The 27,988-nt window shown below is 38.5% G+C and overlaps 2 protein-coding genes across 15 annotated transcripts in view; one reads left to right on the top strand and one right to left on the bottom strand.

Moving 5' to 3' along the window:
* The window catches only part of Kmt2e (lysine methyltransferase 2E (inactive)), a 72,109-nt gene extending 53,597 nt beyond the window's left edge, over positions 1 to 18,512 (top strand). The window contains 13 exon segments of the mRNA XM_037203576.1: positions 6,750 to 6,914; positions 7,653 to 7,961; positions 10,600 to 10,854; positions 11,021 to 11,165; positions 11,584 to 11,834; positions 12,155 to 12,211; positions 12,335 to 12,898; positions 13,873 to 14,159; positions 14,873 to 14,961; positions 15,064 to 15,189; positions 15,329 to 15,414; positions 16,225 to 17,242; positions 17,245 to 18,512. Of these exon segments, the coding sequence (XP_037059471.1) occupies positions 6,750 to 6,914; positions 7,653 to 7,961; positions 10,600 to 10,854; positions 11,021 to 11,165; positions 11,584 to 11,834; positions 12,155 to 12,211; positions 12,335 to 12,898; positions 13,873 to 14,159; positions 14,873 to 14,961; positions 15,064 to 15,189; positions 15,329 to 15,414; positions 16,225 to 17,242; positions 17,245 to 17,744 (3,852 nt within the window). The 3' untranslated portion in view covers positions 17,745 to 18,512.
* A 2,676-nt stretch (positions 18,513 to 21,188) lies between these two features.
* The window catches only part of Srpk2 (SRSF protein kinase 2), a 218,125-nt gene continuing 211,325 nt past the window's right edge, over positions 21,189 to 27,988 (bottom strand). For 6 of the 14 annotated variants that reach the window (XM_037203586.1, XM_037203581.1, XM_037203588.1 and 3 more), the window contains one exon: positions 21,189 to 22,778. In XM_037203586.1, coding sequence (XP_037059481.1) covers positions 22,594 to 22,778 — 185 coding nt within the window. In that variant the 3' untranslated portion in view covers positions 21,189 to 22,593. The remainder of the gene's footprint in view (positions 22,779 to 27,988) is intronic. The other 8 variants (XM_028855543.2, XM_037203583.1, XM_028855545.2 and 5 more) reach the window with 2 other exon arrangements.

The following is a 27,988-nucleotide window of genomic DNA, read 5'->3' on the forward strand; positions in this document are numbered from 1 at the left end:
ATGTTAACCACCTTTAAGAAATAACTTTGAACATTTTAAAGCCAAGAACTTTTAATAAATTTAATACCACAATTATTGTTCAGTATGTCTTTTCATTAGCTAAATGTAGTTTCTTTTCATGACTTAAGACAGAAACAGATCCTTAAGCTTTGTATTACTACTAAGTCAGTTAGCAAAACTTCAAGATCCACCATGGTTTAGTAGCCATTGTGTCTGTACTCTCTCACACTGTTTTCATCATAAGCTCTATCTTCCTCATGATTTATCTACAAATGTTTTGTCAGTATAAATGTTGGACAAGAAATTGTAATTAATTGTAGCAGCAGAGTATGGTGACTCACACCTGCAGTCTCAGAATTTACAGGGAGGAAGCAATAGGATTGCCATGAAATGAGTAGATATATAAATTAAAGAGCCGGGGTACAGCTTGGTAAAAGAGCACTTGCACAGCATGTAAGGGCCTGGGTTGATCTGGTGCCCTTCTGCCCTAGCCCCCCCAAAAAAGAGTTAATAGTGGCAATTAGCTTTCAAAACACTTTCTGGCATAAGAATTGAAAAGTGACTCAACCATGATGGACTTAGTGTAGGTTTCCCACATTCTTTTATGTTAGAGTTTTCATACTTTTTTTTTTTTTTTTTTGGTTTTTTCAAGACAGGGTTTCTCTGTGTAGCTTTGCGCCTTTCCTGGGACTCACTTGGTAGCCCAGGCTGGCCTCGAACTCACAGAGATCCGCCTGGCTCTGCCTCCCGAGTGCTGGGATTAAAGGCGTGCGCCACCACCGCCCGGCTGAGTTTTCATACTTTTTATTCCATGGGATCTCGTGTGTTGTAACTAGAGTGGGGATGTAAGATATTGGATCTTTGTAGACCTACTTAATCTTTTTAAAATCATGGTGGGGATCATCCTCAACTGATTGCTAAAATACCTGCATTGTGAAAGCAATACATATTCATAGCTTCAGGACTGCAGAACCACTTGCCTAAAGAGGTGAAAGCTTGGAAGAGGTTGATTCCTACATCTAAAGGGATTATATCGAACTCTTTAAGATTCAATTATTCCTTAAATTACTTGCACCCAAATTATCTATGGCCTGTGTATGTGCACAGACCAACACTCATGTTGCTTGCATCTATGTATGTGCACTGCATGCATGCCTCGTGCCTTCGGAGGTCAACCATGTGGATGCTGGAAACTGAACCCAGGTCTTCTGGAAGAGCCACAAGTTCTCTTAACTTCTGAGCCATCTCTCCAGCCCCCTTTCTTTACTACTAATTTTCAGTCCGTTGCCCAATTGTTGCAGCTTTGAATTTGTATTATTACTTCTGTAGAAGCTTTGGATCAGTTTACTGTAAAGTATGGGTTTTTACAGCTGGCTTTAAGAACTGTAATAGGCAGCTGGGAATAGTAATAGATGCCTGTAGTCTCAGGATTTAGGATGTGGATGATGGATGCTTAGGAGTTCAAGATCACCCTCTACTACATAGTCATTTACATGAGACCCTGTCTCTCTCGCACAAACTCGTAAAGCAACGACTTTGGGAAAAATAAAATGACACTGGAGATTATAATATGTTTATTAATTTTATTCAGATTAATTTTTGTCATTATGTTGCTACTTTTAAAATACCAGTCAAGCCAGGCATGGTGGCACATGCCTTTAATCCTACAGGAGGTAGGGGCAAATGGATCTCTGTGAGTCTGAGGCCAGCCTGGTTTACATAGTGTGGTCTAGGACAGCCAGGACCCTGTGCCCCCCGCCCCAAAAAAAAGGGTATGTGTGTATATGTGTATACACCTCTCAATGCTGATAAATGTGTTAGAACTTAGAACATGCCCAGTTTTAGATCCTAGGAATTGGATACCCTTTGCATGTTATAAATTCAGTGTAGAAAACACATGCATTTTTCTAAGCTTGCTTGTGATCGATTTTTTTCCTAATGTGAAATTCTAATCTTCTTTAATATATTCATCCAAATTACTGCCCCTGAAGTGACTGAAACTGTAAGTTTTGTTAATGGAAGTATAAAATGTGGGAAACCTGTAAAGTATGTCATTTTCAAAGGATGTGAAATGAAACTTAAAACCTTTGCCTCCTTGACCCTAGCTTCAAGATTATTGCTATCTTAATTTTAACTGGAATATCACTTTGATGTTTAGTTTATTGATGTAGGTTCCTAAACAATTGATATGGTTTTTCTTCTCAAAGGAAAAAAAAATTAATTTGAATCAGCTTTTATTCTTGTAGACTCTGTCATTTATACTGGCTATATTAATACCAACAGTTGGATAGAGAAGGGCAAATGGAAAAGTGGCAACTTAAAAAGGAAGTAGAATACAGATGCAATACTTCTGAGAAATTTATGTCAAACTGATTAAAATTTTCTCATATGCAAGACAGTCCTAAGAACATTATGGGTTTCATTAGGAACTACTAGCTAATATGTTCCATTTACCATATTTGGACAAAGAGGAATCGGTAATACTTTCTTCCAAGTCAAATTCCATGTAATCTATTGTAGTAAGATTTTAGCAAAACAGAATTATTTTGCTGATTGTTACCTATATAAATAATACCTTGCTCAGTTTTAACTACTATATTGGTATGTGAGGTTGTAATATATGGTGTCTTTTACTATGTAGCTATTACTGTCTAGAATTCTGTTGAGATCAACCTGCCTCCTCGTGCTTTTAATTATACTCAAATAGCTTAAACTTGGAGTCCATGGAAGTTGACTCATGATGGCCCTCACATTAAGACAGAAATTTAAGAATCAATGAAAGGAAGACAGACAGGAGGAGTATCTAGACTCCTGTTATCCTTGTTGCATAAACTCCTTAACTGCTTACTTGGAATAGCTAGCGGGGGAGCACAGCTACTTGTACCCTTGATCAAAGACTGGTCTTCCTTTATATGAGGTCATCTAGCCTTTTCAACTGAGTGCACATACACATGGAGCTGGAGTAGTGTGGGAGGAAAGGGACATTAGACTAGGCATCCAGATAAATCAAATCAACTCTGGTGATCAGTGGGGTGAGAGATGTCTAAGCCACATAACTTTCACATAATAACATAAACTTATATAAGAACTTGTTTATTGTCATAACACCAGCTGCTAAGGTGGAAAAAAGTAAGTGGCTTTTAGAATTGGCAGCTTAGTAATGAGCCAACTAAATGAACCCAAAAGCCACTTAGAAAAGACAGGCCATGAGTGTAAGCTTAAATGAATCTTCTTCACAGCCCAGCCGACGTCTGTAGGCTTTGCCTAGAATTAGGCATTATTCTCATAATTTTCTGAGGCTTCCTCTGTGTCAGAATGTATTTCACAGATGTCTATGAAAAGGTATGTTGTTGGTTAGCCTTATCTGCACTTGAATACCTTGCAACATTTAGGGTGCATGATGACTCATCGGGAATTCCTGGTTCTTATCTTGGGGAACAATTACCCTGGGGGAACACTATTGTTTGTTAGACTCGATGCTGTTACTAATGCATTTAGAGGTGATTTAACTTAGAAAAACAGTTTAGAAGGTACCAAGTTTTAATATTATTAAAGTATGAGAGCAGATTTGTTGCCAGGAATGTCATCTGATGATAGAAGTATGAGGGACACCATCCTAGCTCACCATTTTCTTCTTATTGTATGACTAAACTGACGCTAATTCTTGAGATTAGTAATCATCTTTGTTAAAATGATATAGTAAAGCTGAATAAATTTATAGTCTGTCCAAACAAAATGAGGTTGTTATGGTTTACCTGCCTCTTGTAATAAATATTCAAAATCTTTAAATGCTTAACACGGCACAGTGACCTATGCTTTATACAATACATAATTATTACTTGTTTAAAGAAATCTCAGTGCTTGATGCATGGGTAGGGTTTACTTATGTAAAAACTAGGTGAATAGAGAAGGCAGAGCAGCTCTCAGAGAATGCCACATAATGGTGCTGTTAGGAGTACGTTGAACTGTCAATGATAGAATAAATGGGAATACCATGTATTACTTTGGGATGACTTTCATTCATAATCTTAGCAATCTTTAAAGTTCATTTATCAGTTCTATTGCTATTTGAAAGAGGTTTAAGGAAGCATGTATTTCTAAAGTAAGGAGTCTTTTCTCTTTTCAGGACTGTGAGATAGTGATTTGGTAGGTGTGAGGCAGTTTTGTGTTTCTCAGTTCTAGAATTGGGGATATTTTACTATTGGAATATTTTTATCCCCTGGGTACTGAGACTAAGGAGAGGGAGACTGGAGGACTGCAGAGATGTTGTTTCCCCAGGCACCTCTTGCTACTACAGGCTGAGAGTTCTGCTCTTGAGGTCCAGGAATTGTTTTTGTTTCAGAAAAGGCATTTATTTGCAGGGTAGAAAAGCAAATCAGGAGGAACCTACATTTCTTCTAATGCCAAGTTTACCTTACTTATGGTGCTCAGACTAGAGGCTTATTTTTAATTTTAAGATAAATCTCAGTTAAAGTTATTAGTAATTTATTTAGTGCTTTCAACTTTATTGCTATATAATAAATGCTTGTAGAAACGTGGTAAGACTTGTGCTTTCTGTAATAATATCAGTGGTTAATTGGAAAGACGAGTAAGTTCACTGTCAGGAAACTTGTAATTTATGCAAAGGCACTATGTTTGAGTGGCCTACATACATGTGGACTTTTGTGACATTTTTTAGGACTTAACCACCTCTAAAGTGTTTTGTTTAATCAACATGTGGTCACACTGTTTTCAACAGAGTTCAACCTTTACTTCACTTCGCTCTTTACATCATACAGGTTTATCTTGGATCCTCAATCTCACAATCCAAAACAAGGAAATATTAGAGTATGTCAAAGACATTTGACATACACTCATTACTGTCTTATAAGTTCTAGGGTAATTATAATAAAGAAAATTTCTTCCTTGGGTATCTACCTAGTGGTTGAGTTACTCACACATAAAAGAATATTGGGCATCAGAAGAAATGGCTCAGTGGTTAAGAGTGCTTACTGGTTGCTCCTGTAGAGGACCTACATCCATGGCTCACAACTGACTATAACTCCAATTTGAGGAGATCTGACACCCCTTTCTGGCCTCCAAGGGTACCTGCATGCACGTAGTCATTTTTTTTTTTTTTTTAAACAAGCTCGTTTCTTTTTAAAAATACTGGTTTTTTTTTTTTTTTTTTTTAAAAGAAGTAATCATGGTAGTTAAAATCTCCCCTCCAACCAGGCTTAACAGGTGAGGTAATTTTAAGAATTACTATTATAGCTGGGCAGTGATGATGTGTGCCTTTAATCCCAGTACTCTGGAAGGCAGAGACAGGCAGATCTCTAGGAGTTCAAGGCCAGTCTGGTCTACAGAGCGAGTTCCAGGACAGGCTCCAAAGCTACGCAGAGAAACCCTGTCTTGAAAAACGTAAAAAAAACAACAAAAAGACTATTATAAAGTCTAGATTTCTAAATGAAACTTTTTATAAAAAACTGAATACAGAGACAGGGTTTTTATAGGAGTTTAAAGGAATGAAAGTAAGGCAGAGACAGGAAATTGTCTAAGAATTTGGCTTTAAAATTTTCAGTTGTAGTGAACAAATGAAATCATGTTTTGAATTACCCATTCTGATTACATGAAAAGACACAGATGAGTGTCCATGAACAAGTAATCTTACTTCTGTGGACCCATTTTCTCTGTGTGAATTCAAAAGGGTGATAACTTAGAAACTCCTTTCAAAGCAATCCCAGTTGAGCTCTGTTAGCACCTTTTATTCCCTTACTGAATGTGTTTACTCAAAAAACAGGAAAGAGTAAGCAACAGTTGTTAGTGTTTAAATCTCTGCCAGTCATTGCTGGAACTAAAGGTGAAACTCCAATGTTTCAAAGTCTGTGGCAGCCAGATCTTGAGTTTCTGATCTCTCTTTCTTTCTTCCCCACATCGGTGACAAGGAAGGAGGATCTGAGCCTCAGGACCTGGTTCTTTGATTTGGAGAACTGGACAGTTGGTGGACCTGCTTCCTGGTTCTGGTTGAGAGCTGAAGCATTGCCAGGCCCTCTGCTCAGGCTCTGGGCCTGGCTCTTAGTGTTCTTTACCCAAGAGAACTCTTGCTGTTCCCTCAGCCCTGTCTTGAAGTGTCAGTGTAAGACAGGATGAGCAGAAGGTAGAGGAATGCCTTAAAAGAACTGTAATGGAGGGCACAAAGGCAAAAGTAGAAATGAGCGTTAACATGAATGCCTGCCATTTTCCAAGTACTGTTTCAAAGCCTCACGTTTTCTATTTGAACTCAGGAACAATCCAATGAAGTGTGAAGTGTTCTACGCTCTTTTACAGCCTCAGAAATGTCAAAACTAATTTGCCAGAGTGAAAGAGCTATTTACTAAAACTTAATGGTACAGCCATGGCTTGAACCTAAGACTTTGCCACAATATAACAAAAATACATTGACTCTTTAAGTGCATTTGAGTTATACTTATGGATTTTCAGTTCTTTTTAAAGGCAGACCTCTATTAAATTTTTGGTTTTTTTGGTTTGGAAAAACAAGGAAATTTTTTTATTTGTTTGCTGTATCATTGTACTTTTGTGGCATACGCTCTAAAATGGCTGAGATGAAGTTTGGGATTCATACACATGCTGAATGGCTGTAAACTGTTCCCCGCTATCCTTCTTATGCTAACAGTATCACAGCAGTTTTTAAAATCTGTCATGAACATCGGACATTTACAACTTTTGCTATGGAATAATGATATTATTTACTTCAAATTTAAATTCCATAGACAAGAGAAGAAAGGAAAATGGAAGCAATTTTGCAAGCTTTTGCCAGACTTGAAAAGAGAGAGAAAAGACGAGAACAAGCTTTGGAAAGGATCAGCACAGCCAAGACCGAAGTCAAGCCTGAATGTAAAGAGTCACAGATTATCACTGATGCTGAAGTTATCCAGGTATTATTACTTAGGTTTATCTTTATTTTCAGAGTTAAGTGCCTTAAATTTCTACATAGTATAGTGACATCTACAAAAATTATGTCTGTGTGCTTGCATAATAGTGTGCATATGTGGAGGTCAGAGGGCAGCTCTGAGTCAGTTCTGTCTCCTCGGTCCTGTGGATTCTGGGGTTCAAATGCTGGTCTTTAGGCTTACGTGCAAGTGCTTTACCTGCTGAACCATCTCACCAGCCCATGAATTTTTAGTAATACCTTTTAAATAATGCCTTTTAAAGCATTTTCAAACCCTATGGGAAATTTAGACTTGAAACAATATATTTGCCTTGCATTGCAGTAAGAAAGTTTTGAATTATTTTGGTTTCTTATCAGAAGTTGGCTAATTCACTAAAGCTGTCACATGCCTGCCGGCTTTAACTTGGTCCCCAGCACCTATGTGGTAGGAGGAGAGAACCAACTCCCACAGGCTGTCCTATCAACACACACACACACACACACAAAATACATATTCTTTTTTTCCTGAAGTTCATTCTGTAGATCAGCTTGGCCTCCAACTCAGAAATCCACCTACCTCTGCCACCGAGTTGGGATTAAAGGTGTGTGCCACCTCCACCCAGCTTAAAATACATAAATTTTTAAAGAAAGTTCTGGAAAGCTAGTTTCTAAAGTAGATAATGCCATATTTTAACATAAACGTACCTACAAGCATCAGAAGTCCCACTATTGTATTTTGAACTAGGAACAAGTAAAAGAAGAAGCTGCCATCAAGCCAACCCCTGCCAAAGTGAATAGAACGAAGCAAAGAAAAAGCTTTTCTCGCAGTAGGACTCACATCGGACAGCAGCGTCGGAGACACAGAACCGTCAGCATGTGTTCAGACATACAGCCGTCTTCTCCTGACATTGAAGTTACGTCACAACAGAATGACATTGAAAACACTGTACTTGCTGTAGAGCCAGAAACCGAAACTGCAGGAGCAGAAATAATTACTGAAGCGGAAATTACAGCACTTAATAAATGTCCCACAAAGTACCCCAAAACAAAGAAGGTATGAGTCCTAATGAAAGTAAGAGCCATTTGCAACAAGTCTCTTAACTGAAGTTAAACTGTCTTAAAAATTCAATTTATATCATTTTTACACTTGCAGATATTAAGAATGAGAAGTACCAAACTGTCAAGAGCATTGATACTTTTGTATTATGAAGATTAAATATAAAGACCTTTAGTATTGCAATTCATGATTTCTCTAAATAAGCTTGTCTACTAATGTATAAAATATTCACTTCTCTGAAACTGGTTTAACACACTCCTCTCTCCCATGCCTACGGATCTAATGGATCTAACCCAGAGCCTTGTGAATGGCAGGCAAGCACTCTACCCAGAGCCACACTCCCAGCTCTTCTTCATTGTACATCTTATAGTCTATTTATGTAGGTAGTTCATAAGAATATGAAGAAACTATCCGGGTGGTGGTGGCGCACACCTTTAATCCCAGCACTCGGGAGACAGAGGCCAGCCTGGTCTACAGAGTGAGTTCCAGGAAAGGTGCCAAAGCTACACAGAGAAACCCTGTCTGGGGGATAGAGGGGGGGGGGGGGAGAACGTATGATTTCAATAGAATGCACTAAGAATGTGGACTGAAAAGTTGATTTGTGTGTGTGCTAGAGTGCACGTGTGGGGATCAGGAAATACAGTGCATTCTCTCTGTCCACTCTGTAGGCTCCAGGTTTGGCAGCACAGCACCCGTAAACACAATGAGCCAGATGAGGAAGATCAGTTTTACATCAGATCATTAAAGAAATCGGAAAATTGTCAAGAGTTAATGAAACAGTTTAAGGGAAACTGCTCACTGAATTTCATCCTAATAGTCTAACGTTATGAGCTGCTGTTTTTTTTTCTAAAAGACAATACATAGGGACAGGTGACTTAGGCCATACCCTTATTTTGGAACTTTTTATTTTTGTCTTTTTCTTATCTAATTTCTTAATAGTTCATAGGCAGGCTGTTAAACAATGAAAAGTATGCTTAATGAATTCTGGTATGAGTTCAAGATTATACGCCAATGGCAGACTCTAATTTCCTTACCAGAGAGTCATAGGTTTTGTTGGAGACATCACTAATGTATTTCATTTAAAGCTTGTGTGCCGCATAACTTAAACAAGCAAGTGAATACTTGCCTTCAGTAATAAGCATATTTTTTACCCACATTTGGAAGGAGAAAAAAAAAATTGAAGTTATATTTGTGTTTTTAAACTTTTTTCTTAATTATAAATACCACATTTATATGCATTAAATATAAAATATATTTGTTAAAAGCAAATTTGTTGGCAGTGCTATGTGTTTATTTACAGCACATTTTATCATTCTGTTTAATAATAATACCATAGAATAGCACTGTCCTACAAGGTACAAACAAGAAATTATACATATAGGAAAAGGAAGAGGGAAAGGATACAGAATATTTTGGAAGATAAGATATGTGTCTGTATGTGTATGAATATGTAATACTTGTCTAGAACTTAACATTTAAGCTATGAAATTAAAACTCCAACAGTAAAAAATAACATTCCTAAGCAACTGGTTTTTTTTAAAACAGTGTGGCGTCTTCAAGACCAGGTATATTCAGGTAGCCATTTTATGAGGGCTGGGGTGTGGCTCCATGGAACAGCACTTGTCTAGCATGTAGAAGGCCCTGGGTACAATCCTAAGCATTTCCAAAATACAACAACAACAAAAACTGAATAATATACATGGAGGAATGGTAAAATTTCAAAAGCATAGCATCTTTAAGAGGTATTTCAAACCTCCAAAGACCCAAGGATTGTCAATGTGGACATGCTTCTTTTATCCATGTTCTAACCTCATCTCCAGGCAACCATATTGAGTACTTGGTCTAGAAAAGCACTGCATAAAAAGCAAACTTTCCTAACAACTCAACAGTCTCATGGAGAATATAAAGCAACATTGTTTTTGGCACTCACTGGTATCTCCTAGATTTTGCTATATCAAAAAAACAAAAAACAAAAAGAAAAGAAAAAGGCTCCTACTGCTGGCTAGCCAGGTACTTACTAGATGTAGCCCAGGCTGGCCTCAAACTTGTGTCAGTCCTCCTGACTCAGCTTGGGATAATAGGTAGTGCACCACCATGACCTGCCAAAAATTAGTGTCTTTTTGTAACATAAACTTTCTATATGTACCCATGTATTTTATCCCTATAAAATATCATATACTATTCCTTAGGATAATAATAAATAACAAAATGAAAATACTGATAGTGGGGTTTGTCACCACATAATATGAATAATTTTTGTTAAAGATTATTACTAATTATGTGTGTGTGTGTGTGTGTGTGTGTGTGTGTGTGTGTGTGTGTGTGTGTCTGTGGGTATATGCACATGAGTGCAGGTACCCATGTAGGCTAGAGTGTCAGATCCCCCTGGAGCTGGAGTTACAGGCGGTTGTGAGCCACCTGACATGGGTGCTGGGAACCGAACTTGGGTCCTCTCTGAAAGAGCAATATATGCTCTTAACCGCTGAACCATCTCTCCAGCCCCATAACATAAATCATCTAAATTACCCATCTTATCGTCTTAGACGATGTGCCAATATCTAATTTGATATTAGAATATTCTGTAGTGGAATCTGTGCAATTACTATATAGTGATCCAAATGTTTCTGTTCTCTAGCACTTGGTCAATGAATGGTTAAGTGAGAAGAATGAGAAGACAGGAAAACCTTCAGACAGCCTTTCAGAAAGGCCTCTGCGCATAACTACAGATCCAGAGGTGTTAGCTACACAGCTCAATTCTTTGCCAGGTCTCACTTACAGCCCCCATGTATACTCTACTCCTAAGCATTATATTAGATTTACATCACCATTCCTTTCGGAAAAAAAGAGAAGAAAAGAAACTACTGAAAACATTTCTGGCTCATGCAAAAAGGTAAACTTTTCTTTGGATATAAAAATCTAGGAGAAGCCAAATGCAAATTTCAGTCCTTACTAGAGCTCCTCACAATGAAATGCTTTTTTGATTGGCTTTGCATTTATAGGCTATATAAATAGCTGCAAACTGATCCTTATTCATTTATTTTTTCTGTTTTATTCAGCGATGGTTGAAACAAGCCCTAGAAGAAGAAAACTCAACCATTTTACATAGATATCATTCACCTTGTCAGGAAGGATCCAGAAGTCCCACAGTTAATGGTGAAAATAAAAGCCCACTTCTGATAAATGACAGCTGTTCCCTCCCAGGTAGTGTGTGCTCAGTGCTGTGTTAGTGTGAGGAGTTGTTGCTGGCAGGCTAACTGCTGCTGTGTCTCTCTGGTCAGCTGACTTTGCGTGTGAACATACATAAAACTGTAGTTGGAAATACTGTTTAAGTTGGGGTTTAGTGTGGGGCTAGGTGCTTTCCAATGGAGTTAAAAGGATTTGTAAGACATCAGTTACAGTAATATGAGTAGAGTATTTAACACTTTTTGAGACTTCTAGGCTTATAAGCTTCAGGCAAGATAATTGCTAATGCTGACACTTTTGGAGGCTTAAGGAAGGTGATTTCATGTTAGTTCCATTTTTTTAAAAAACATTAATTTGGGGGAGAAAGTTATCTTAATTACTGTTAATTATATTATAGCAGCAGTATGATTTCTTATAATCATTATTTCACCAACAGATTTAACTACACCACTAAAAAAAAGAAGACTTTATCAACTGCTAGATTCTGCTTACTCAGAAAGCTCCACCCCTACTCCTTCACCATATGCTACACCAACTCACACAGATATCACTCCTATGGACCCAGCATTTGCCACTCCTCCACGGATCAAATCAGATGATGAAACTTACAGGAATGGTTATAAACCCATATATTCACCAGTGACCCCAGTAACTCCTGGCACACCAGGAAACACTATGCACTTTGAGGTGAGACATTTCAATGGGGGGAAAAAGACATGTCCATTCCTGGGAATGAGTGTTTCTGAAACTTTTTTGGCAAACCCTGTCCCTGCTTTGTTAACTAGTGTGGTGAGAAACTAAGAGAAAGTTGGGAACCTACATTTACACAAATGTAAACATTTTTATCTGTGTCACATGAGCATTATTTTTAAAATGTGTTTATCAAATTGACCTAAAACAAGTGTCTTCAACAAGGTTTAAATCTGAAACCTATGTATGCATCATGTCTACAAAATATAGAGGTTGTTGTATTTTAATTTCTAACTTTGCTCATTACTTTTATATAGAATATTTCTTCCCCAGAAAGTTCTCCAGAAATAAAGAGACGCACTTACAGTCAAGAGGTAAGGAATTATCAAAAAATATTCATTTGCTGATTTTCTCTTAATATTATTTTGCTTCAATTACTCTTAGATAGTAAATTGTCCCTAAATGGCATTATGTGATTTCCCTCCTCCTACCAACAGGGATATGACCGATCTTCAACCATGCTAACGTTAGGGCCTTTTAGAAATTCCAATTTAACTGAACTGGGCCTTCAAGAAATAAAGACTATTGGTTATACCAGCCCTAGGAGTAGGACTGAAATCAACAGGCCTTGCCCAGGGGAAAAAGAATCTGTGTCAGACCTTCAACTGGGACTCGATGCAGTCGAGCCAGCTGCCTTACAAAAAACCATGGAACTACCAGCCCATGACAGGCCTGAGCCCAATAGCCAACTGGACTCGACCCACTCTGGACGAGGTACAATGTATTCTTCCTGGGTAAAGAGCCCTGACAGGACAGGAGTTAACTTCTCAGTCAACTCCAATCTGAGGGACTTGACACCCTCACATCAGTTGGAGATTGGAGGAGGCTTCCGAATAAGTGAGTCAAAGTGCCTGATACAGGATGACACTAGAGGCATGTTTATGGAAACAGCTGTTTTTTGTACTTCTGAAGATGGGCTTGTCTCTGGTTTCGGACGGACTGTTAATGACAATTTGATCGACGGGAGTTGCACACCCCAGAATCCACCACAAAAGAAAAAGGTTATAATTTAACAATTTATAGTCTTTTCAATGGGTTTTACTCGGTGCTCTTAAGGGTAGTTACAGCATGTTTTATGTGAAGCATTTGTAACTTGGTTATGTAAGTTAAGGCATTTTATGTACATTTTAAAGCTTTTTGTAAACAATTTGATGTTCCTGAGAAAGTAAAAATTATAGTGATATGAAACTTCTAAGAAGAAATGTAGTTTGAGATAAAAGCCTGAAGGTGATTTTTTTTTTCATGAAACAAATAACCTTAAAAATAAACACCTCCACCAAAACAATAGGCAGATAATACTTGTTCTTATTTCTCTTATTTTACATTGAGCAGGCAGCCTTGGAGAGAAGAAATGCCTCTTCACCATCTCATAATACTTACAGTATTTAGGCCATGGATGTAAGAGTATTTTGGAAAGTATGATACTGTTTGATAAGATTCTATCTTAATATAGAAGTTCCTAATTTTGAGACAGAATGCCTTATTTTGCAAGAATGAGAGAAACACACTTATTTGTTAAGTAACTGATGTATAAGTCAAAGCATTTTAGTGATATGTGCTTTTAATTTTTATAACAGAGTCCAGTTGGCAACTTTGTGGGAAGCAATGTAGTATAGTGGAAAGAGCACGGGCTTTCAAATAAGACCTAGGTTCGAATCCCGGCTCCAACACTCACCAGCTGTGTGACCTGGAGTGAGTGAGTTACTCAATTTCCTCATCTGTAAAATGGGGATGATAATATACCTATTTCTTAGGGTTGTTGTGAGGATTAAATGAGATAATGCATATAAATCATCTAAATACAATGCCTGGCATATAGTAGGCATTTAATAATTGTTAATTATTTATAAAAAATTCAATTATTTTTATATAATTTTCCTAATATAAATGCTGCAGTATCTTTTTTTTAAAGAATAATTGATTCTGATACACAAAACAAGAATAAAAGATTTACTTTTTTTTTTTCTTGTTTAAGGTTTCTCTATTAGAATACCGTAAGAGACAACGAGAAGCTAGGAAAAGTGGTTCTAAGGCAGAAAACTTTGCTTTGATTAGTGTATCACCTCACACAAGTGGGAACCTGAGCAACAGTGGCGATGGATGTGTCCATGGCAGTGAAAACGGGGAGCAGGTAGAAAACCCGTCGATCTTGCCTTTACCACCGCCAGCTGCCACTTACAATGCCTCTTGTGAAGAGGGCAGCAGTAACTGTCCTGTTAAAGACGCCAGTGCCAGTGAGAAGAAAGACCCAGAAGTTCAGTGGTAAGCCCCTTCCAAAATGTGCCATTGTGCAAGAAGGAAGAAGAAAAAAAAAAGGTTAAGAGAATCAGTCTTCCTGTCGGCTGTTTGGGGAGGGTAGACACAGACAGTGGTTGGTGGTCATGACCTGGAAAGACGGTTGCTGGGAAGGTCTAATTTTTTTTTTTTATGTTAGCCATGTAAATAGTCCTTCCTATATAACTTGTCATCCCAGTCAGCACCCTATACAGTTTCTTTACATCCCTTTCCAGTTACACTTTGGATGAAGAAGCAGTTCTAGTGTTTCTTCAATAAGACAGAAGAAGCTTCATTAAAGATAGGTCTCATCAAAGAGCAAAAGACCACATTCACTCTGCTCTTTACTCACCTTCCCAACTATAAATTTACAATTTTGACACGAGCATTTTGTTGGGAGTATTTTTGCTCCCTTTAGTAACCTGATGTGACCTTATAACTGTTAACAAAATATTTCTAACATATTTTACCAAGAAATTGTCAACCACAAATGTTAGTCTGATTTCAAGTAAACGGGAATAAAAATCTCAGTTTGGAGTGTGGTTGGAAATAAGACAAGATATTTTCAAAGCTTAATACCAAGGTGTTGTCCCAGTATAGCAAAATCCTTCATCTGAAGGACATTTCACCCATCAAGAGACAGAAAGTGAAGTCTAGGCAGCGGCAGCTTCTCTGACACGAGGATGTGTTTTATTTTAAAGGACTGCATCCACTTCAGTGGAGCAAGTGAGAGAAAGGAGTTATCAGCGAGCATTACTGCTTAGTGACCACCGCAGAGATAAAGACAGTGGTGAGTGTGCTTGCATCTTCTCTACTAAGTGGAACTGGCTATTTGTCCCCTGTTCCTGTGAGCACTAATGTTCTCTCTGGGTCTGCTCTGCTTCACCTCTAGGGGGAGAATCACCATGTGTCTCATGTTCACCGAGTCATGTTCAGTCTTCACCTTCATCTCATTCAAATCACATTCCCCAGGTGCACGCTAAGAGCCTAGTCCCTTCTTTGAGTGAACTTATAGCAGGTCAGTAAGCAGATGACCTATCATGGCTATTATTTTAAATTACTTTATAGTCAGAAGAAAGCTGTATACAGTGAGCACTGTGTGTCTGCAAGAGGCAGTATTTGTCCTGTAATCTTACATTTACTGTACTCCTTTACAGAGCCTGATCCTGAAAATCCAGAACCCACAACTACGAGTGAATGTCCATCCCCTGACACTTCTCAGAGCCCCTCAAAATCGAGCAAGGTAATAACATTGACCTTTGAAGTCTGGCCACTCACAAATCCATCAGACTTTTCTCCTGCTATACCAAGTATTAGTTTGTGATTTCTGTACTCTTCCTATTCACTCATTCTTATGCTTAACAGCTCTGGTTCAACATTGCAGTTTTCTAAGTCCCTTTTAATAGGTGACATTTTCCCTGAAGTGTTCACTCCTATTTTCATGGGGAACACTTTTATGACCAGCACTCCATAAGCAAAAACTCAGGTGACATTCAAAGTAACACCCTCCACCCTGCTTGGAAAGAGCAGCTATATATATTCCACTGTAAACTAAAGGGGAGGGATCTAAGCACCTTGGACTTTAGGCATTTAAGCCGTCTTACAATAGGGATTACCCTTATAAAGTGAAAAAAGTATTAAAAGTCTAAATGGTAAGTTTTATGAACAACTTTTATTCAAAGCAGTATATCTTTAGTTGGGTAAAGAAATTAGTTTATGAAATTAAAACTTGCTAAGTTTTAAGGTTATCAAAGTCCTTTTAAAATAATGTTGAAACACAGCTCTCTGTTTGAAGAAAAGGCAAATTAAAGCCATTGGTTTATCTTCGTCAAAAGTGAAGGAATTCAGTTTAAGTTAACTCACTGTAAGGACTCACACAGTGTACTCAGAAAAACTCACCTTTCAACATCATGGGCCTCTAGATTTGTGCTTACTTCACCCCTGCCCTTTCTTAAAAGTATTAAATGACAATGAACATCAGTAAGCGTAAACTTCAATGTACTTAAAGTTTACATAAACAAAAAATTTATGTGATTTGTTTTTTTCTTCTTAGCCTGGTTCACCTGGACCGATAAATCCTGCTCAGTCACATGGGAAAATCCTCACAAAACCAGATTCCCACTGGGAGGCAACAGCCATTGTATCAGAAGCAGAGAACAGCACTCACCTAAAAACAGAGCTCCAGCAGAAACAGCTGTCAAACATCACCCCAGCACTTTCAAAGAACCATCCTCCTCAGGCCCAGGTTCGCAATGCAAATGAGCAACTTCCACAAAAGCTGCCTTCTGCACCAACAAAGTTGCACTGTCCTCCATCACCTCACACAGAAAACCCTTCCAAGTCCTCCACGTCTCACACAACTGTGCAGCATGGTTACCTCTCACCAAAGCCTCCTTCACAGCAGTTAGGATCTCCCTTCAGGCCTCACCATTCACAGTCACCTCAAGTTGGAACTCCTCAGCGAGAGACTCAGAGGAATTTTTATCCAGCAGCACAAAACCTTCAAGCCAATACTCAGCAGGCAACTTCTGGAGCATTATTTACACAGACACCCTCAGGACAATCTTCAGCAACATACAGTCAGTTTAACCAACAAAGTCTCAACAGCACGGTACCACCCCCTCCACCCCCTCCGCCTCCTTCATCATACTATCAAAACCAGCAGCCCTCTGCAAACTTTCAGAATTATAATCAGCTAAAAGGTAGTCTCTCCCAACAAACTGTGTTTACATCTGGACCAAATCAAGCACTTCCTGGCACCGCAAGCCAGCAATCAGTTCCAGGACACCACCTTACTCCAGGGCATTTTCTGCCATCTCAGAACCCTACCATTCACCATCAAACTGCTGCTGCTGTGGTCCCACCCCCACCTCCACCACCACCTGCTCCAGGACCACACCTCATACAACAGCCAAACTCGCATCAGCAGCATTCTGTAGCACATGTAGTTGGGCCAGTTCATGCTGTCACTCCTGGGTCACACATTCACTCTCAAACTACTGGACACCATTTACCACCACCCCCTCCACCTCCTGGTCCTGCCCCACATCACCATCCACCACCCCATCCTTCCACGGACTGCAAAGTCTACAAGCACAACACCAGCATGTGGTAAACTCAGCACCACCACCACCACCACCTCCTCCTCCTCCTCCTCCAGCCAGTGTTCTGGTTTCTGGGCATCATTCAACATCAGGTCAAGCCTTACACCACCCACCTCATCAAGGACCTCCACTTTTTCCTGCAAGTGCTCATCCAGCTGTACCACCGTATCCCTCACAAGCCACACATCATACCACTTTGGGACCGGGACCCCAACACCAGCCTTCTGGAACAGGGCCACACTGTCCATTACCAGTTGCAGGTCCTCATCATCAGCCCCAAGGACCTAACAGTATTCCAACACCTACTGCTTCAGGGTTCTGTCCTCATCCTCATCCTGGCTCTGTGGCCCTACCACATGGGGTGCAAGGACCTCAGCAGGCATCTCCAGTGCCTGGACAGATTCCAATTCACAGAGCACAGGTGCCACCAACATTTCAAAACAATTACCATGGTTCAGGGTGGCATTAAAATGGACTCTAATAACATTTTTTAAAATGTTCTGTAAGATAAACTGTATATTTCATATGTACCTATTAAGGTACTTTTTAAAGCTTGTACATGAAACTTTGTATAAAAACAAAAAAACAAACAAACAAACAAAAAAAAACAAAAAAACACCAGTGCTCTTTCATTGTATTTTTCCCATTTTTGCTTTTAAAATTCCTTAAGAAATGTGCTCTTAAGCCAGTCATAGGCATCTTTATTTTGTAAGTGAACATTCCAGCTGTTTTTCTGGCTGTACATCTGATACTACATGACCTTTAAATTTTATTGTTGCAGTTAAATTCATTTAGTGAATCTTTTCTATATTATTTTATACATATGCATTAAATAAGGAAAGCACTATCAGGATTTTCTTTTTTTATGGTCAGCAGTTCTGTGAGTGCATCTTAGGTCTGAAAATGCAATACAGGTTTTTATAATTTGGTGTGGACATGGCTCATTTTGTTTTATCAATTTTTTGCAAGCAAAATGTAATTTAATGTGTAGATAATTTCTAGTGACTCCTGACAGACTGTAAATACTGCATTTCTTTGCGTATATAATTGCTTCCAGCCCTTTTCATTTGGTATATAGCATTGTACATATGGCAAGTCTTTTGCAAAAGTGTGATCTCTGTGAAAGTAGTACAGTACATGACCTTTCCTTTTTATTTCAAATATGCTGTCACATTGAAGCACTGGTTGGGCATTTTAATTCATGTTAATAAATCACAATTATGTCAGTTTTACTAAATTGTTACGTACAACTTCTGAGATTGAGGTCTGCTTAATGATTTTACAAAAGTTAACGATTTTCAAATATAATTTGTAAGGAAAGAACCTTCCATTTTCTTTAGTAACTACTACCTCAGCTACATGGCAGGCTACCAGCAGTGAGTGTGGGTGGTTCTCATGGTCCTTCCTGACACTGCCTTTTCTTTATGAGGCATGAGTCACAGGAAATTAAACAGCCAAGCTGTGTGACTACTTAATAACAATCTAACATAATACAGAATTACAAAATTAATCCATATTATTAATACATTACACACTAAGCAGTTACACACCACAGTCTACCAGTTTGAAGAGGAGTAATTTACCCTAAAACACAGATTTAATTGCACACTTTAGAATATCACTGTAATGCCTGCCCTACTAATAAAACTGATATGGAAATTTTATGTTTAATATATAGCTTTAGGACTTTTTAAAGTTGTACAAAATAGATTTCTTTAAACAGAACAAAGGGGAAAGGCATTCTGAAATATTTCAAATAAAATAAAGGGGGCCTCTGAATATTTTACTACTGAAAGAAAAATATACCAGTTGTGATTTTTTTTTCATTTTTGAATTTCCAGTTTTTACTGTCTACCTCTTAGGAGTACGAAATCTACCAATAGCAATGACCCTATTTATCAACATCCAACATAGCATAATTTGGGGATAATACATAAATTTTGTGCATCAGGAAAAACAGTAAACTTTTAAAATGACTGAGTGAGATCTTGTAGTGACTTAAATCATTTTATCATTTAATTTCCATTTGAAAATTAGCTCTTGACAGTATATGAGAATACAGCTAGCTCCTTTAGAGTTATATCCTAATCATCTCCAAGTTTTTGAAGAACATCAGTCAACTTTGTCTTTTTTCTTTTTCTTTTTTTTTTTTTTTTTTTTGATTTTCCTCTGAAACAGTCGTGGCTGTCCTGGACCTTACTCTGTAGACCAGGTTGGCCTCAAACTCACAGAGATCCACCTGCCTTTGCCTCCTGAGTGCTAGGCTTAAAGGCATGCGCCACCACCGGCTTAACTTTATCTTTGTCCAAGTTCTCTTTAGGATGTTCACTAAAACAGTCTGAAAAATGAAGAGGTTCACATTGTCCCTCCTGACAGTTTCAGACAGATCAAAGGGAACTAGCATGGAAATGCCAATAATATTCACGTCCTTAAAATCACTACCCCCTATTCAGCATCTTTAAATCCACATACTTTAAAAATAGCACATTATATTAATTCAGAATGAAAGGTCTGTTATCTAAAGGATATCAAATATAACTTTTGATGGACACAGTCAACCAACCTGTGACCTAATTTAAGTGTGTGGAGGGGGAGAGGGGTAGCATGCCTAGGTAGGCAGATCTCTATGAGCTCAAGGCCAGCCAGGGCTAAAAGAACAAAAGAAGAAGAAAGAAAATAATTTGAGCATCTTTTCTATTCCAGTGAAAGTTCTGCTTATTACATGACCTGTCAATAAGTTATGCATGGTGCAGTGAATATGAAAAAGCAAGTGGATCTCACCTAAAAAGGAAGTCTCAAGTAGCTATACTTCTGAATCTGAATATGTGACCTACTGCTTATAATTTTCCATGTAGATTTCACAAGGTCTTGGAACTAAAAATACTGAGTTGGTTATAGTGTTCTGAATAACCAGTGGTTCACCTTTAAGCTCGTATTTATTCCTTTTTTTTCCCCTTAGATTTTTTTGTTTATTTTGGTTTTGGTTTTTTTCGAGACAGGGTTTCTCTGTGTAGTTTTGCGCCTTTCCTGGAACTCACTCTGTAGCCCAGCCCTGAACTCACAGAGATCCACCTGCCTCTGCCTCCCAAGTGCTGGGATTAAAGGTGTGCACCACCACCCAGCCTTTTCATAGGTTTTTGATACAGGTTCTCACTATGTAGCTTTACGTAGACCAAGCCAGCCTTGAACTCAGAAATCTACCTGTCTCTGCCTCCCTGGAATTAAAGGCCTACACCACGACACCCAACTTTTATTTTTTTTTTTATCAGCATGCTACCAAGAATCTAATATAACCATGTGGTACCCAATCAAAAATGTGTATTCTTTCTAGAACTTGTATGTAAACTAGTTAGAGTATTAATAGGAGAACCACCTTAAAATATTCTAGCTTTCTTTTCCAAACATGAGCTAAAACTACATTAGACAAATTTCATTCAAATAGTAAAAATCTTTCAGACATAGGGAAGACATAAATATATCTTTTGTGGTTCTTATACAAATGTTTCTATGATGACTAACAATGCTATACAACCACCATCTGTCATTGGATCTACATGGCAGCCTCATTAGAAAAAGTCAGCATGCATAGTTCATAAGAGTGGAACCTTGTACCTCACAACGGTGTGGGATATAATAATGTCTTGTCCACTCAAAGTGAAAGAAGGGATGGGGGGGAGTTAACATTTATGATGAAACGCTGATTCTTAAAAAAGGGACCATCCACGTTGAAAACAATGAGTCTCATTCCTAAAATCCATCTTGCCCTAAAAACCACAAGTGATCTCCTGGTAGTAAGCTTTTATGTATGTACTATGATTTCATCTGTACCTCCTTTAGCTTTGGTGACATGCTACTGAGAGCAAATGTATGTTGATTCTGTCACTTCAAATACAGGGCAATGACCAAGGCAATGTCTGGAAAAAAACCCCAAAACACTTTAATTCTTAAGACAAGTGCAAGCACCCCAACAAAGGATTATTGTTACAACACTTGTTAGCTTTTCACAATCTAATTATTGCAAAGGCATATGGATAAATGTTAATGGACAAAGTCAAGAAAAACGAGGCACCTTAATGAATAAAAATTTTTTAAAAAAGGACATTCAATCCACTGACTTCTAAGAGGCTAAATATACCTCTCTATGTTACATTCTAAAATTGTATTGCCTACTAATGGTTTGTATCTTGGATTCTACAATTAATTTTAAGGAAATGCATAAACTAAACTGTATGCAGCCTGCATAGGGAAAATTATTTTCTCATTCATGGAAAGACAATGAAAAGCCAAGTAAAACTGCTGTAGCGAGTAAAGCTGCTTATGGAATGAACATGATCACTGTTACCTTTAAGCTGTAAGGAGTGTTCTGTCCACTGTATTGCAAACTATAAGCCACACCTTGTGTTTTAGACAAACACGATCATGCTTTTCCAAAAATATATTATTTTCATTCCACACACTGAACATATTTCTCTTGTCCAATTTAATTACGTATTTAACTTATGCTGATAGGAGTTATTGGGCCATCACATTTTAAGGGGGAATGACTTATTTTTTAAAAGTAGTTTTAAAAATATGCAAAATACAAATGAAATAGAGAATAGCATCAATTTTTGAATGACAAGCAAGTTTTTCTTCCTTTAAAGTGCCACAGAGCCTTTAAAGCCTTCCTTTAAAGTGGCATCTAATCCAGAGCCACTGGGACTGTTATGGAATGAAAAGTTTGTGCAACTTCTTGAAGCAGTAGAAATCGGCAACATGCAATGTATGCTAAAAAGCTCTCAGGACTGGGTAGCTTTTCTGAATGTGAATCCTTGTCCCCTATTTATGCAAATTAACAGCTACATACACTATAATACAGGAATGATTTCCCTTTGCCAGAAGAAACTATTTCCTTGCTCTTTCTTGGTTCCATCTGATAATTTCTTAAGATTGTAAATTATATAATACCCAGCTAAAATATGTCTTCATAAATAGTTACAAAACCTGCCAAAACACAAAGGGGAAAGTATTTTTCGTTCAAAAAAAAAAAAAAAATGACATTTGAATGTCACACAACACAAGAAACTATGCTTAGAGACATGTTATTGTTTCCAGAAGAAAATGGCCAGTAAACTACTTAGCTGAAGACAGAGACTACCCTTCTCCAGGATCACGCTGCACAGGAAGCAAAGTGTCAAACAACAGTACCTCAAAGCAAAACAAAGGTCTGAGGGTGGAGCCAGCTCACTTGTGATCCTGTTAAAGAATGAGAGCCACTGTTTAGGTCCAATGTACTGGGAAACATTTGCTAGCTCAGAATGCTATATTTGTAGAATCTGCTAAGAATTCAACCAAGGATGTCGAAGGCATTCGCCCGCTGAGGCTCGTTTTTCTGGAACCATCTCTAACATTGGGATCAGGAAATCTGTAAACTGTGCAGCGTCTTCATGGGGCCAGCCATACTTTTCCACAAGTACATCAAAGAGGCTCCAGGGCTTCAGCTTGGTGATGTGCCGCAGTTCTCCTGTAGAGAAAGAAGCACACAATCACAAAAGCTCATATTTGCACATCTCTGAACTTAATTGATCCAGACAGGCTTTTTTTTTTTTTTCAGTGAAGCAGGCAATCTAACTCTCAAAGTATGGAAACAACAAAGGAAGCTAGCTTTCTACCCTAAGCAAATCTTTTGTCCAAGCAAGCTAGGTGGATGTGAACGGATTAAGAGTTTGTATAGATCAGTTCTGAGCTTCTTGAGGCACAAAAAGCACACAAAATATTTGCGCTCCTACCACTTGAGAGACACTCTTACTTCAGCCTGGGTATTGCTGCAATTTGTAAGCTTGCTTAGCAAGATCTGTATGGTGCTTACCATTTGAAGGCCTTGTGCTACTGAATTTTACCATGCAAAGAAAAGAAGTCTGTGCCCCTAAAATAATGTTAATGTGTCTTTCTCTGGCGGTCCAGATATCCTTTTGAACTGTGCTGTCCATTATGGCAGCCACTGGGCTACGTGGTCTAGCAGGAACATATACATAGCTAGTGTGACTAAAGAAAATAGTAACTCTAATTTGTCTAAATTTAAATAAACAGCTACAAGCAGGTAGTGGTGACCCAAAATAAATGCTGTTCATCTCTACACATGGTTGTAAAATATATGACCTCAAGGACAATTCTTTATAAAACTTGAGATTAAAAATTTTCAAATGTGTCACCTGTAGTATAAAAGTGTCACTACCCCCCAAAGCTAGGAAGCTCTGACACAGTAAAAACACAAATAGTAGCCTATGGGCTAGAAGGCCTGCAGTGGCACATTGCCAGGTGAGTAGAGTCTAGCATTCAAGCCCTGGCACCACATGGGTATCTCTTTTCTTTCACATACTATATAGTACAATGGTTCTCATCCCACCTAATGAGATTATTACAGTTCCTCATGTTGTACTGATCCCCGACCGTAAGTATTTCATTGCTACTTCCGAACTGTAATTTTGTTACTGTTATGAACGATAATGTAAATTATCTGATATGATCACATGTCTGACATGCAACCCCAAGGTTGATAACCACTGCTGTAGTAGAACCTATAAAGTGCACTGCCTTCCCCCGCCCCAGCTTTTAAACCCTAACAAAAAGAAGATAGCATTCCTTACAAATGCAAAAAAAAAAAAAAAAAAAAAAAAAAAGAATCAAGACTCACAGCAATCCCACTCCTCACTTCCCCAAATTAAAAAAAAAAAAAAAAATCAAGAATCACAGCAATCCCACTCCTCACCCACACTATTGCCCTCTCCTTTGTATACTATCTTCAGTGGCCACTCTTGGCTGTCTACAGAATTGCAAACATGCTATACACATGATTCCAAAATGAAACTTTTGGGTAAGGTAACAAACAAGCTTTGACTGATAGGAACAAAGCTAAGCGCTGCTTTGATACTGGAGATCAGATCTCTAGGTTTAATAAAGAAACAGACACACAATTTTAGTAGTGAAAAAGGAAGGGCTTCGGATAAAAACAATTTGTAAAAATCAGGTCCAAAGGCTGGTTAGATGACTCAATGGGTAAACGGGCTTGCTACTCAATGGTACACTGGAGCTCGTATAAAGGTAGAAGAGCAATGACTCCACATGTTCACTGCATCACATGACACCCCCACACATCATACATAAAATAATTAAAATTTAGAAATAAATCTGAGCTCTAGGGACATAGTGAAAGATTAATCCTGGTGTCCCCCAAATAAGAACAGGGTTAGGAACCAAAGTATATACACTTGATTTAGTGATGCTATACAATAAAAGTCTAAAGCTACCAGATAGTGACAGGATTGACTTAAAAATACCAATGAACATGGAAAGGAGCACACACCTCCCAGGTACATTTTCAGTAGCTTAACCACAGTTAGAAGGAGAACAGCCGTCACTCCCCAACAGTTAAGACTGACTGAAGATGACACAGGACACTGAACACTGAGGCGCATTCTCTGGTTTAAAAAAAAAAAAACAACTTTCTTGACATTTAATTATTCTATCTTGGCATAATTAAATTTGCAAATAAATGCAAATGCTGGCCATTACTGTCTGCCAGAATAGAAGAACTCACTGAAGATACCTACCAGCTTTTTAAGCTAAGGTCATTCAATGGACACCAAACTTAGTACATTCATCTCTCTGTACATATAGAAACTAGTTCCAGGACTACACGCTCACTAACAATCCAAGGATATTCAAATCTCCTAAATAAAACAGTACAGCATTTGTATATAACCTACAATACGTTACATACTACATACCCCTACACACTACGTTGCCAAATATTTTCTTTTTGTTTTTCTTTTTGTGAGACTGGGTTCTCACTATGCAGCCCAGACTAACCTGGAACTGGCAATCTTCTTGCCTTCATCTCCTCAATGATGAGATTACAGGTCTGCACCCTACATAGGAAACTCACCTCTACACAACTCTGAACACAATGCAAGAGCCATAGAAATAGTTATATTCTACTGATTGGGGACAGAGACAAAGGAAACAGTATATACATTTTTTAATAAATGTATTTCTGCTCTTTTTGTTGACTGAATTATTGGATATGGAACAAGAGAAACTAAAAGATGCAGTGTTACCATCTGTGAAAAAGTACAGAATAGGGATAGAAGAATCTGCAAGTTATACATCCCTACTCCCAAATCTGAGATTTTGAGCACCATCATGATAAAGAAGGAAAATTACACACTGCATCTCATTCAATTTACATGTCCATGAAATAAAAATGAGTTTCATGTTTACTTGTGTCCTATCATCAAGGTAGTTCATCATGTCTATGTAAATATTCCAAAATCTGAGGGACTCAGGAATCCACAACACTTTTAGTCCCAAGCCTTTTGGACAAAGGACATTCTGCTTGTATGATGGAAATTACTTCAAATTTACAGTAATTTCACTGCTTTGGTCATACAAATTTAAACTGAGTACCAAAACACTCCTTAAAACCTATAATCAGAGCTAGAGAAACTCAGCAATTAGTTAAGAGCACATGTTGCTCTTGCATAAGATCTACATTCAGTTCTCAGTATCCACATGGTGGTTCACAACCATCTGCAACTCCAATTCCAGGAACCTAATACCTTCTTCTGACCTCTGCAGGTACCAGGCATGCTTATGGTGCACATAAATACATGCAAGAAAAAAAAAAAAAAACACTCACAGACAGAAAACAAATCTTAACAACAAAGACAACAAAACAACAACAAATAAAGCCACCTACAATCATCTGCACAGCCTGTGGTGAATGCTGTTTTCTACTGCCAGGGAACGGCATCATCCACACGCATACCCATCTTCTACTACCTCGGTGGCCTTTGTCCTTCTATTGCTAGCCAAGACTGTGTGAGCAAGAGGGGAGGGTGCTAGAGTGATCACACTGGAACTGCTCTAGGGTTTTTGTTTGTTTTCTTTCTGTTCTTAGTTATTTCTGAGTCAGTCTCACACTGAAAGCTTCAGGAATGATGATGTCCATCCTTCCCAGGGGTTACTCAAATTCCTAAGCCATTGTGATATCCACACTCTGTGCAGAAGTAAAATTGGAATGATCTGAGAATCTTTTGAGTCTTTCAAAACTTGAAACCTAGAAAGTTGAGCAGAACAGTGCCAGCATGAATCCTGTCAGTGCCAGCATACAGGAGCCTACACCACGGCTCTGCTCCTCACAGTTCTCACACGGCAGCTACTTTTCAGGTAGCCCTGGAGGTTATGTTTAAAGCATCCTCAAGTTTCAACTCAAATATTGTATGGAATATGAAGTAGATTAAGATCACGCTTTGAGTGTGAGGACAGCCTGCATTGTGCACAGGAAAACCTTGTGGTGAATGCACACATTGTGCACAGCCTGTGGTGAATGCTGTTTTCTACTGCCAGGGAACGGCATCATCTACTCACCTCCCTCACTATCTGACCTCAGAACTCAAGAGCCTTAGGATGCTGGTCCTGACATCAAGATGTATGTTGTTATATGGAAACTTCTTCACTGTACTTCTGACATACTCAATTGAATTTCATTAAGTCTTTAAATTTTTTTTAATTAACATTTGTTTTTCTGTATATGAGCGTTTTGCTTGCATGTACATCTATGCACCACGTGTGTGCCTGGAGCTCATGGAAGCCAAAAGAGAGTGTGGAATCCTCTGGAACTTGAATTACAGATAGTTGTGAGTCATCATGTGGGTGCTGAGAATTAAACCCAGGTCCTCTGCAAGAGCACCCAGTGCTCTTACCTGCTGAGCCATCTTTCTAGCCTCTTTATTTCATCTTTATCATTTGTAAGTATCTGTTTTGTTATGTATGTGGGAACGTGTGCCATGCAGGAGTAGGTACAGCAGTAGGTATTCTCCTTCACTTGAGTCCTGGGATCAAACTCAGGCCATCTGGCTTGGGGGCAGGTTTTACCTGGTGAGCAATTCTATAGGTCCTGAATTTAATGAAGACTTAAGACCTAAGTTGGATATACATCTGTGCACACAGTCACAGTCAGATATATCCCAAAGTACTTGATGCCCCACATGGGAACAAGTTTAGGTAACCTATCCCCATCGATGAATCAATTTTTGACACAATAAATTCACTAAAATAATCCCTACAGATGGTAAAAAGAACACAGCCTAGTGAGGGCAACTGATTTACTCACCAACCCCCAGAGGGCTGCCACTCACTTCTTAGGGAATAGTACAAGGAACAAAATCCACAGTGTTACTGATTTCTACTGGAACACATCTTACTTTCCTCTTTTCTTCATTTTGAGACAAGATCTCACTATGTAGCCCAGGTTGGCCTTCAATTTGAAGTGAGTCTCCAACCTCACTCCTATATGCCACACCTGACACATTCTAATTTCTTTTTTTTTTCTTTTTGGTTTTTTCGAGACAGGGTTTCTCTGTGTAGCTTTGCGCCTTTTCCTGGAACTCACTTGGTAGCCCAGGCTGCCTCGAACTCACAGAGATCCTCTTGGCTCTGCCTCCCGAGTGCTGGAATTAAAGGCGTGCGCCACCACCGCCCGGCTACATTCTAATTTCTTAATGGTCTCAAGTGGGTAATGTTCACATCCAAGAAAATAACCAGCAAATTAACCTTAATTCGGTAAGAGCAGTAACCACATTGCTTTCCCCAAAATCCAGTTCAGTTTTTAACTTTTGGCCAAGGAATGATTCAAACTAGTCCTGGTTGTGACTTACAGACTTAGAAACAAGA

The sequence above is a fragment of the Peromyscus leucopus genome, chromosome 3 (genome assembly GCF_004664715.2).
Source record: "Peromyscus leucopus breed LL Stock chromosome 3, UCI_PerLeu_2.1, whole genome shotgun sequence".
In the NCBI taxonomy this organism is placed as follows: domain Eukaryota; kingdom Metazoa; phylum Chordata; class Mammalia; order Rodentia; family Cricetidae; genus Peromyscus; species Peromyscus leucopus.